The 13,001-nt window shown below is 31.5% G+C and overlaps 2 protein-coding genes across 2 annotated transcripts; one reads left to right on the forward strand and one right to left on the reverse strand.

Annotated features, from left to right (window-relative positions):
• The first annotated feature begins 2,712 nt into the window (after positions 1–2,712).
• Positions 2,713–5,818, forward strand: LOC133316186 (pumilio homolog 12-like). The gene is made up of 5 exons (XM_061517909.1): positions 2,713–3,350; positions 3,759–3,921; positions 4,132–4,298; positions 4,816–4,963; positions 5,705–5,818. The coding sequence occupies exons 1-5, from the start codon at positions 2,713–2,715 to the stop codon at positions 5,816–5,818; spliced, it is 1,230 nt and encodes a 409-aa protein (XP_061373893.1).
• A 3,136-nt stretch (positions 5,819–8,954) lies between these two features.
• On the reverse strand, positions 8,955–11,245 carry LOC133316206 (thioredoxin domain-containing protein 9 homolog). The gene is made up of 3 exons (XM_061517930.1): positions 10,874–11,245; positions 9,583–9,741; positions 8,955–9,456 (listed from the first exon to the last, which is right to left on the reverse strand). The coding sequence occupies exons 1-3, from the start codon at positions 11,171–11,173 to the stop codon at positions 9,274–9,276; spliced, it is 642 nt and encodes a 213-aa protein (XP_061373914.1). The 5' UTR covers positions 11,174–11,245; the 3' UTR covers positions 8,955–9,273.
• Between the last annotated feature and the right edge of the window lie 1,756 nt (positions 11,246–13,001).

A 13,001-nucleotide genomic window follows, 5' to 3' on the forward strand; every position in this document is an offset into this window, starting at 1 on the left:
AATTCAATAAATGATGAACTTCTTCAAGCAAGACAATATAGTCCAGTATATTGGTCAAATATACTCGAGTATATTTTATTTAGTGGCAGTTTAGTGTACTCGAGTATAATTTTTGATCAACGGTCAAATAGGGGTAGATTGATATTATGTTTAAGGAAAATGTCAAATATTTTAAATAGTTTATAAATGAGGACGAAGTTGTAATTTTTTATTAATCAAAAGGCAAATGGGTCAAATACCAGAATTGTACTATACTTATTTTTTTTTATAATTCATCAATTAAATTGTTATTTTGAAACTAGTACATGAAATAAACCCATTTTTTCCTTCTTTTTAAAAACTATCAAATTAAAATAATTAAAAGAACTAAACTCATTTTGTGAACTGAATTGTATTACACTTAAAAAAAATTGGTAATAATTCATGAACTAAGTTATTTTTTAAAATCAGTTCATGAACTAAATCGATTTTTTTTTTTTTTGTAATAATTTTTTCCTTCTTTAAAAACTATTGAAGTTTTTGTTATTTTTTTTTTGAAAATTTTCCAATTTTTTTAAATATCCTTTTGTTGCGTTCTTACCCTTATCATTTAGAAGTAAAGAGAAATTTAATATTACCAAAAAAAGATTAAAATTTAAATTAAAATAGGACTTACAAGAGCGCTCTTTTTTGAAAATGGATCCTCTTATGTTTTATTTAATATGACATGGACATGTGCACATACAAAGGTGAATCAATGGTTATGATTTTGTAACTACCTCTATTCCAATATTTTTTTCTATCTCCTCTCTTATAACCATTAATTCACCTTTGTATAGTGTTATGATTCCCATGACCATGTCATATTAAATAACACATGAGAGGATCCACTTTCGTCTTTTTTAAATATTCTTCAACAAATATAATTAATCTTTTATCAATAATCATCTTCAAAAAATAAACCTTGAATCTAAAAAAAGTTTTGAGTTAATATTTGAATCAAAAGGCATGTCAAGAAAGACTTACCAGAAATATTAGGTTTAAATATTGTCATTATCAACTGAATAGGAGCTAGGGGTGGCAAAATATATCGGCGGGTCGTGTCGTGTCAAATTTGATCCACGGTCAAATTGTCCAACCCGTACGTGACTTGTTTTTGTTTGCAGGTCAAAAATGAAACCTGGACACGACCCGCCACCGGTCAATGGTCACACGAGTTGATTCGCAAAAATTGATAATTTGATTTTTTCTAAAAATATTAAAAATTAAAAGGAAAAGATGAATAAAATATGCTGGTTGACCCGTGAACCGCAATGGAGTATGTAAAAATTACCAAAGTTTCAAAGAAATTTACAGGTCGACACACGAGTCAACCTGAGACATTTACCTAAACTTGCACACGATCCATTTATTCCATTGGTTGACACGACCCGTATTTTGACGAGTTGTGTTGAGGTGATGACACGTTTTGCCAACCCTAATAGGAGCTAATGAGTTGATTGTTTTTAATATTCTTCAACAAATATAATTAATCTTTTATCAATAATGATTTTCAAAAAGTAAACCTTGAATCGAAAAAAGTTTTGATTCAAATTTGACTCAAAAGGTATATAAAAAAACTTACGAGATATATTAGATTTAAGGGAGAGGTTATAGTTACAACCTTTTTTTTTACAACCTCTTACAACCATATATCATAATCGTTGATTTTCGCCGATCAACGGATATGATTTTCGCAAATTAAACTCATTAATTAATTATCAATTCATAATAAATGACAACCGTTGATTGGCGGAAATTAACGGTTATGATATATGGTTGTAAGAGGTTGTAAAAACAAATTTGTAAGTATAACCTTCCTCTAGATTTAAATATCAAAAGACACAATTTTTTTAAATCCATATCTAAATTAGGAAAACAAATTGGTTGGATTGAGATAAACCTAGAGTTTCATTTTGATTGTAACACTATCATTAATTCAATTATTAGATTGAGATAAACCTAGAGTTTCACTCTGATTGTGTAACACTATCATTCAATTATTATTATTATTATTATTATTATTATTATTATTATTATGTAATTTCTCAAGCTATTATTAGCATAGTTACTGAATAGAAATCAAATCTCACATCTCTGATAATCAGGATGTATTTAGCTGTAAAACAGAAAACATAACACTAAATTTTACAGCAAAAAAAAAAAAAAAAACTTCGAATGTTAATTTTTCTAATTTATATTAAGAGTGACTTTTAATTAAGTGTTAAATTTTGGTATATGAAAATTCAACAGCGTATTTTAAAAGTATTTCAGAAGAATATATATCCAACTCAATTTATTTAAAAATAAATTCAAATTTTAGGAGAGATGATAATGCCATTAAAAGATATAAAAAGATAATTATTTTCTGTTATATATTGCTATATATTACATAAATAATAAATTAAGATGTGTGGGGACCACACGTTAATCAAATATTCAAATTAAAGGTGTAAGATCAACTTAATTTCCATGCATGAAAAAGATTACAATGATATCCAAAAAAAAAAAAAAAAAGATTACAATGAAAAAATATACTTATTATCAAACTGCAGTTCAAGTTGTCTATCATATCATCAAACGTTATCTTATTTCTTGATAAACAAAGACTCTTTCTTTATATAATCTTGTTTTTCTTTTCTTTTTTCTCTCGTTCTGAAATATTTTCTCAACTTGTTCTCTGTTGTTTCTTCAATGGAGGGCAGAGGTTCTGGTATGTTCTGGAACGATAATTATCCCAACTCCTGCAGGGATGCTTGCACCTCTCAAAGCCATGCTTTTCTTGATTCTTCTGTTCAAAATCTTGATGCTCAAAACGGCACCGTTGAGAACCCTACCAACCCTTTTGTTGGAGTGGAAGCCATTGAGTCTGCTATGGAAGGACTTAACCTGTCCACGAATCCTTACATAAACGCTCATGGTTCAAGGTTGAGAGCTGCTGCAGTTAATGCCATTGCATGGAGAATAGGAGATTCATTTGATGATCATTACAGTTACAGGCTGGTGATGATGGAACAACAACCCTCACAATCACAATCACATTCACAACTTGAAGGTTTGAAGGGAAGGGTGGTTGCAATGGCAAAGGATCAATATGGATGTCGTTTTCTGCAGAGGAAGATTGATGTGGGGATACCTGAGGAAATTAGAATGATCCTCTCAGAACTGAAGGATTATTTGCATGAGCTAATGAAACACGAGTTTGGCAGTCACGTTATTCAAAAGATTTTTGAAGCAAGCAGAACTGTCACTGTGTATCAGATGGATACAATTTTTTTATTGATTATCTTAGATGTGCAGAAGCTGAAAGATGTGTGCATACACTATCTTGGGTACGTACCATTAGATTTAATATTTTTTATTTTCTCTTCAAATTTTAAATTTCTTTGTTGAATTTAGAATAAAGTATTTTTGACTCCTCAACCAATATCGTGGGCTCAATTTAATCTTTAAAAAAAAAAAAGTCTACTTATGGTGTCTCGTAAATTTAAAATAGATACATGTTAATCCTAATCCTTTGAGGGACTAAGGTAGATCTTATTTGAATTTCAGAAGGATCGCAATTTCAATTAACTGTATCTATTTTAAATTTCAAAAGAATCACGAGTAGAATTTTTTTACTAAGAAATTAAAATAGGCTTCATGATTTTTGTTGAGGACTAAAAGGTACTTTACTCTTGTATTTAATTTATGGAATTAACTGTTGCATATATACTTTCTAATTTTATTGGTATATATAGGAGTCGGGCTATGCTGAAAATACTGGTGAATGTCAAAACCCCAGAAAAGATATATGCATTTGTACTTGCTCTGAAGCGTATCACTCTCACATTGATGAAAACTGCCAATGGTGGTTATGTCATTCAGCACTGCGTGAAACTTTTCCCACCGGCATATCAAAAAGTAATGCACACAATAATAATATCCCATATTCTTGTGCTTCTTTTGATTACGTACATTGCATATATATGATACTGCGATTTGATAATTATTCTTACATTGAAAAAAAAAAAAAAAAAAAAAACTTGTTTAGATATATCCTAGCTAGAACGGCGACCAGAGATTTTAAGACTTTTTTCATCAATTAATCTTTAATTGACAATTTTCGTTCAGGTTATTTTGGATGAAGTAGCAAAGAATTGCATTAATATTGCAACAGATAAATACGGATCTCCTATTATTCAAAAATGTCTGGGCCATGTTGATCAGGGACAAGCTATATTTCTGCTGGTTAAAGAAATAATAGTCAATGCTGCAGTCTTAGCAGAAGATCAATATGGGTTTGACTTCCAACTCTTAAAAACTATATTGTTTATATGCATTTTACTTTTATATGTATTTAAAAGATCTGCTTAAGATTCACAGTGTAACTAACTATTTTTGTTGATAAGTGTCTACAAGTTCGGCTACTAACTCATTTTAAAATTTACTAATAAAGAATATTATGTTACTAGTAAGGTAGAAATAAGTTATTTTTCCCCCTCTTTTATATGTATGAGTATGAAACATTTTTGGGATTAATCTTGACATTATTTCTTTTAAAGAATGATAACAGAGTAGATTATTATAAAATCTTTCATCAATTTTCTCTATAGTTTGTACATTTATTTGAGTTTGGACGTTTCTTCATTTTCAAAACTCTAATATTTAATAACTCCTTTTCTTTTCTTTTTTTTATTTCCAAAGAAATTATGTGGTGCAGTTTTTAATTAAAATGAAGATACCTTCAGTAGATGCACTGATAATATCAAGACTTCGCGGTAAATATGTTCAACTATCTATGAACATGTTTGGCAGCCATGTGGTGGAAGTTCTGTTATATTTTTCTGAAGAGGAGTATGCTGCTATTATAATTTTTGAGATAATGGAAAGCCGCGAATTTTTTAATTTTCTTCAGGATCGTTATGGAAATTTTGTTGCTCAGTCAGCTCTGGAGTACTCCAAGGTTTTTTTAACTACTATATACATTTCTTGTTTTTCTTCTTCTTCATATTATGTGTGTTAATTTTCCCCCAGAATAAGAAGCTTAATTTTTACGAGAACTCTAATACGTTAATGGACCACCAGTTAGACTAGCTAGTTAGAAGGTCGTTAATTAAGTAGTTCTGTGTGTGTGCAGTTAGAGGCTAAAGGTTGTAAGGCAGTTCCATTCTTGGTTAACTTCGAATAGAAGTACCTCTAATGTATAAGACATGAAAAAAGTAATAATAAACTCATTAATTTTCTTTCCCCCTGATAGGAATTCCTCTCCTAATAAACTCCAATTATGTACAATGCTTTGGATGAGTGCCGGAAAAATAGAGTTTAATACAGAATACTAAATGATGGTAGCTCAGTCGTCGTGCCAGAAAACCGAGCAGGTTGGGGTGAGCATGTGTCTCCAATATTGTCTTTGGGAAGGGTTTAAAACTTTAATTCCGGAACCCGTTCCGAATCAGACAAATCGCATGGCATTGAACCGATTAGATTATCTTCAAAAAAAGAGAGAGTTTAATACAGAATAAGTGCTCTAGCTAGCATTCTTTAGTTTTTAATAATTGGCATCCTTTGTTTCTCTTCCTGCTTTATTATTTTACTAATAAAACTCTTCAAAATCGATATTAGGCAAAGAAGCATGCTATCTGTGAAAATCACTCTCAAATATATGCTTAATCTTTTTATCTTTTCTTTTTTCTGTTAATTGCAGGGCACTCTGCATCAAAGGCTTCGTAATATCATTTTATCCAATTGTAAACGTCTGCATAGTCATCTTTATGGGAAAAATGTGCTGGCAGTGGCCAAAAGATGCATGATTCATTAATAAGGGGATCACCTGTTTGGCTGTTTCGGAGCTTGGTTCATGCAGCTCGACATGTATTGTTAGTTTGTTGTGGATGGCATTGTGTCACCGTTTAACCATTTAATAATTTAGTGTTGTTATTGTGTTGTTTGGTTTGTTTCATTTGACTAGGGAATTGTTCCGTACTTATTCTGCGGAGATGTAGGGCCTCTTTGATTCCAGTTTTAGGAATAGTTTTTTTATTTTAAGAATAATTAATTAATAAATAAAAAACAGTCTTATGTAAGGAGTTCTGTAGTTTCTCTTTATTTGTTTTAAACTGAAATTAGAGAACAACTCGACATGTTTCTCTTTTGATTTTAAATTTTATTTTTCAAAAACATGTAAAATACGGAAAACAAAATATTTTCATTAATGTTACTTTGGAATTATGGAGCCATTGTGTTATTATGTGTTAAGAGTTTTACAAGCCTCAATCAAGAGCATCTCGAGAATTTTTCAATTCTTTACACAACACCTCTCATCACTTTTCTTTTATTTTTGGTTCAAGGTATATAATTATAAGGAAAATTTATTCTATGTAATATGAGATTAGTTTTTCTTCCTACATATCCTTCGATAACTGTGCAATTTTTTTTCTTTTTTTAATTTTTTCAGGTGGTGGTCCCACCACTATGTGTTTATGGAATGATATTCCGTCCCTCATATTACATGAGAATAGATAATTATATAAGCCAATTTACATGATGATTTATTTAGAAAATGGGAAGACAAAGATCCTATAAAATTAGAGGCTATGAAAGAAACTTTAAGTATCGAAGGAACAAGCTTCAATGATAATAACTTATCAAGGTTATCTAATGAAGGTCAAGCAGATATTGTGATCATATTACTATATTTTAGTTTGATGTGGACATAACAATATTTTATTTTAGTTTAGGGCTAACCGACTCTCTTGTTGCAGAAGAGTTGAGTCTTTGTTTGCCGCTGAAAAGACAGAGAAAATAAAGTATGAGAAAATAAATAGCAATACAGTTTTTGATGGCTCTATATGATAAAAACAAAATACTCTCTTGCAACAGGAGAGTCGATTAGCCATTTAGTTTATCTTATTTGACTTGTTAAATTATAGACTGAATATGTATATGTGCCGATTATTAGCACATTAAACTCTAACTTATGTTTGTACATGTATTATTTATAAAACATATTGATCTTTGATCGTATCTGCTTTAGTTTGTTATGTATTATAGTAACTTAGCAGATATCAACTTATATATTAATCTTATTAAATATCTATGATATACTGACACTTCAAAAAAATTGGTGTGTTGTGTCCGATACTCTCCCACACTCTACATTTCAACACGCATTGCAGAGACTCAAAAAAGAGTTTAAAAATTGTGGTGCGATTACGATTTTTAGATTCAATTATTAGATTTATTAAAATACGATTATCATTTTATTGAGTTTAATACAAATATTTGTGATATTTTATTTTTCTTTGCAAAACTGATGAGTATTACAAGTTGAACTTTATTTTTTGTTAAATTATTGAATATTAAATATAATATACACTACATAAATTAAAAATATTATTTAATATCAAAAATGTCCTAACATGTTAAAATTTAATCTTTTTAAAAATTAACATATCAAAATATCATGTCGTATCCCGTATCGATGTTGGTGCAACATAATTAAATATAGTAGTTTTAAAGAGTGTTTCGTTCTTGTCATGGAGTGTCTCAATCCTCTTACAAGGATGAAACCATTATTTCCGTATCGCTTCAAATTCAAAAAGTCGAAGAAAATAATATTATATTAATTCATAATTAACAGAGTTGATGATCAAAATTCATAACAACACCTAAACAAGGAAAATATTTATTATACTTCAGGATCATCCAATGATTTGGTGCTCCCTCTCACAATACTAAATTTTTTTTCCCTTTTTACTCCTGCTATTTTTCTTCTTTTCCAATTTTACCCTCTCATTTACACTAAGGGACCACCTAAAAAATAGTACTCTCGGTTCACCATAAATTCTCTCCTAAACAAGGCATGAAAAAATCGCTTATTCGTTTAGTCATAAAACAAATATTTTCATTGTTAATATTCATTGCTTTTTTAATATATTTATAGAAACATATGTTTATTTTCAATATACTTCTCACATTTTTATTTTTAGTCTATAAATAATAATTAAAATTCAATTTATCTTTTTCAACTTGTAATACGTTTTGCATTGATTTTAACAAAGATTTGTGACCTAAGAGTTGTTAATCGAATAGCGTTCCAATTAAATCTCAAAATTTGATTTGCCCAAATAGAGTTGTCAATTTCTGAGAGTCACAATTCATAAAGAGCACGAAGAAGCTCAAATTCAAAATCAAATTAACGAAGCTTGTTAGTGTGTGAGACCAAAAAAAAAAAAAAAACCAATTGTTTGTTTTGGTCTTTAAAATATATTCCATTAAAATAAATCTAATTAATCACGTAAAAATTAGTAATAAAAACTTCACCAATCAAATGAGTTTTTTTTATATATTCTTAGAATAAATTTACCAAACTGATTATTTTTTTCGTTTTTTAACTTTAAAAACTCTGTTCAAAACAAATTTATAAAACAAAAGAAAATCCGTTCTTATAAGTTTGGGGAAGTTTGGCTTGTTTTTGGAACAGCGCTTTGCCACATTTGTTAGATACCTCTGCCATCATTACTTTTCTAGCAGCTTTTCAGTACCACTTAACATTCATGAGTTTTGCTTTCTTCGGAAGTTTTTACTTTTTAGAGTCAAATTTTAAGAGTTTTTACTTTAAATATTTTAACATTTTTCCCTATTTTTTTTTTCTATTTTCTTTCTTCTTCCTCTACCAGCATTTGAACCTGGACCATTGTAGTGTTCTCCTCCAACATCTATCATATCGACCATGAATGCTAGTCCCTATGTTTTTGCTTTCGTGACACAATGATACTGGTCGGCTATTTTTTCTCAAAAAAAACAATGGGTGCAATGCAATACTTCCACGAATCCTGATCCTCTATACCATCTTTTCCACTACTTCCCTTCACGCAATTCTGCGGAGAATGTAATCTCCTTTGAAAGATTCAAATTCCAACAAACATATTTATTATTTAGAAATTACATAGCAGTTTATAGTTAGGAAGCATGAGACTGTAAAGAAATACTTGTAGTAATACTATAGCCATGGACCATTTGCAAAACACAGTAAGAATGTGTTTATCTCAAAACTTGTGCAAAAAATATTTTAACAAAAAAAGGATGATCTCAACAACAGTATTACCCTCTAATATAAGCACTAAATGTACTAGAACTGTATCTAGAGTCATGATGAATTCTTACAACATAGACAGACAAAGGTGCCCAAAGAGACATAAGTTTATAGTGTAACCTGGGAGCTCAGTCTTCAGGAGAGCAGCTGTATGAGTAAATCTCACCAAGAAATGCATGCTACTCTGAGTCTGACGAGTCTGCCTTTGTGCTCTGCCGAACACTTCTTTTGGTGTGCGCACTGGACCTTGCATGATTGATTGATGATTCACCTTCAAAAAAGATGACTTGAGCTTTAGCCAATCTTTCTTCCAGATCCTCTGTGCTAAAGTCATCAGTTCCACCAAGTTCATCAAAGCCCACCTAATAAACATACCATTATCTTATTCATGGTGCTAAAATTGAATAAATACTGAGCGAAAACCCTGTCAAACATAACATTTCTGGCCATATATATCAACTTCATAACCACATTCCTTGTATACTTACCACATAGTCATCCACCTTGGCATTCTTTATGAGGGCAAGAGTTGGAAGAACAATGATCTTGAGCTTCTCGGCCAAAAATGGACTTTTTTCCGCATTAATTTTTATAAATCGAGTCTCAACATGCTGCTTTGCCAACAAACTCAAATGCTTGTCCACAACCTGCAAATGAACTTTGAACGTGAATATTTCTCCTACAATAAATTCTTATGCTGAAAGAATATTAGTGTTCAGAAAACGCCAAATTACGAGCATTATTAGTTATTAGCACTCTTTGAATTGAAATTCACATTGGCACATGCAGCTGAGTCTAAGTTGCCAGTTCTCTATAATGATAAAAGCTTCACATTGTTTTTATGGTGTGATTGAAACAATGAGCAATCCAATACGCATGAAAAGGTTAATATATTTTCAAAACCAGTCAAAATGCAGTCATGGAATTCAAATTTTAAAGTGAAGTTTGGAAATTCTTCAAAAGGCAGAGAATAGCCTTTGCTTAGAAAGAAATTGTGTAGTTCGAACTGCAAATTACCCTCGTAAAGTAACTGATATGTTTCCAAATACCTAGATCCTCAAAGGAAATGAAAATATCTATCTTACTGCTGGCAAAAGCATACAGATAAATATCGGCACACTAGCTTTTTAAGTGTACCCTAACACTCTCACCATGCCCCAGTTATCAATTAAAATTTGCATATTAATAATTCATCTTCGGTCGAAATAAAATCACAGCGATAATATTCTCACAAAGTAAATCAGGCATTTGGAAAGTAAACTCTTTCTCCATAGTGAAGAGGACAAAAAACCAAAAAGAGGGCGATGAATCAATACGAGTACAATGTCATCGCGGCACACTAATTTTAATTTCAGTGAGCAAACATCTCCTGAAACTTTCAGAGACCAGATTCAAGAATTCAGCTTCTACAATTAATCAAAGTTTTTAATTGTAGCGAAGATCCAAAGCTCTTCAGCGGCATCATCAAGGTCACATTCCCTTCCTATTATTGCCTTGTCTTCTTTTTCATCCAGAAACAATTATGTAACTACAGTATAAAACTCGTATGATTGTTTTTTTTTTCTTTCCCAATTATGACGGATGAGCCAACATTCTCTAGGTTCCACGCAATCTTCTCAGAAATAAACTACATCATTCTCCGTATGTACATAATCACGATTTGCATTCAATTTCATATTTGCTGTCGAAATTCTCATAATCCGAAAATGACAGAGAAAAGAAAAACCTGATATTCCTGGTTCCATTCATATGCAGTGAAAAGCACGAGATTGTATGTACCTTACAAGGCCAATTTTCGCGGTAGAAATGGCAGACGACGCGTTCGCTGGCCTTGACGACGGAGAAGAAGTCTTTCTCGGAGGGAATCTCGAAGTATTCGCCGTGTCCGAGGGATATCCAACGGCTGCGCTTCTCCGCCATCTTCTTCATTTGTTGCAGCCTGCGCTCCCTGAGAACCTCGAGATCGTCGGTGTCGAGGCGTTCGAGGGCGGCGATCTCGTCATCGATCTGGTCCTCGACGGCCTGCGCCACCGTCAGCACTTGCTTCTGGATCACTTCTTCGATCTTTCCCTTGTCCATCTTTTCCAGTATCAGATCGCAACCTTCCTCTTTCCCTAAACTTCAAATCTCAACCGGGAAAGGATGATGCTAAAGGTTGGTAAATACGACGCCGTTTGACTTCGTTCTGGAGGATCACATGTCTTCGTCGTGTCATTTGAATTAATTCATCTAAGCCGCTCATTTTCACTAAAAAAATACATCGACGGTGTAAGACAGAAAAACATCTTAACTTTTTTAGGCCAGCTATCAAACCCTAGTGTATTACCATAAAAATTGAGGGCCGTTTGGATGTGGTTTGATTTTTTTTTTCTTCTTTAAAACTGTTTTTAAAAATAAATATTTGAAAACTGTTTTTGAAGATAGGAGAATAAAATTTGAATATAATTAGATAAATTTGAAAAACTTTAATTTTTATTTAAAAAGTACCATTAATCAACATTTATAATTACAAGACTGCTGCCACCAAACAATTTAAAATTATAAAAAAAAATTATGTAAAACAAATATAAAATTTTAAAAGTAGGATTTATTTACGGAAGTACTATTGATAGACCTGTATAATTATAAAATTATAATCGTAAAATAATAAAATCAAACATTGAATGTTGATTTCTGAAAGTTTTAGGAAGGAAATTATTTTTTAAATTTCTGTGCTTAAAATTAATTTCTGAAAAAAATAAGTATAAATACAACTTTTTTTATATTCAAAGAGAGAATGTGTTTAATAAACAGTTATTTTAATAAATAATGTGTATTTAAAGCTGGGGTGCATTCCTCTTTTAATGTTTGGTGGCTAGAAATGTATCATATTTATAGGTGCATGGTTCAATATCTTAAACAACCATCTCAATGAATGTTGCTCACCTCATTATTGATGAAGATTTTAGAAGAAGATATAGTGTTTCTCTACATCCTATATATAAACAAAAGAAACTATTTGTATTACCATAAAAAATTATCTGAAGACAAGTTTGAGAGTGAGACCTCTTTAGAAAAAAAATTTGTAATTATCATTGTTGGTAAAGTTTGAATCATTTGCAATTCTACTATATAATATAGTGAAAAAATTTCTAGATTACGTCTCGTGATTTCCCCCTCTATATTAGGGAGATATTTCACATTAAAATTTGTTATATTTTTCTCTCTGTCTCTCATCTTTTGCATCTTTCTATTTTATGTTTTTTCTTTTTTTTGGAAATAATAGGAAATTAAAACAAAAACACAACAAAAAGAAACTAGGCACAAAGCCTAGACCAGTGAACACCTATAGTGTCACCATACAGACTATCAATACAACCTGACGGTGGACAATCAAATTCCTGGATTACCCAAGAGAAACCATAAGAGTAAGAGGCTAGAAAGTCCGCTACTCTATTTCCTTCACGGTGAATGTGAGACATATAAATCTGCCAATCTCGCTGCATCAAATTTCGAATACGATTCACCAAATTAGCCGCAGGGTAATCATGGTGGCACCCATTTGTAATGAGCTATTGAGCTGAAAGAGAATCTCCTTCGAGCCAAACTTGCCTAAAACCTCTATCCCAAGCTAGCTCCAAACCAACCAAGCAAGCCCATAACTCAGCATGCAAAACTGTACCTGAGCCTAAATTTTTACAGAATCCGACGATCCAAGTTCCTGAGGCATCGCGAAAAACTCCTCCACACCCAGTCCTAGTACCATTAGCATCACATGCACCATCAACATTAAGCTTAACCCAATCCACATGAGGACAACACCAAGCAACCAATCTCTCTATTCGATTCCTTGGTTGATTGTCCGCTCCAAAAACAGGGTTAGCTGCAAGAGCGACACTATCTCTGAAACCAATTGCTGAACGGATAA

The sequence above is a fragment of the Gastrolobium bilobum genome, unplaced genomic scaffold (assembly GCF_033153095.1).
Source record: "Gastrolobium bilobum isolate Gb01-03AN ecotype WA unplaced genomic scaffold, APGP_CSIRO_Gbil_v1 utg25868, whole genome shotgun sequence".
Lineage (NCBI taxonomy): Eukaryota > Viridiplantae > Streptophyta > Magnoliopsida > Fabales > Fabaceae > Gastrolobium > Gastrolobium bilobum.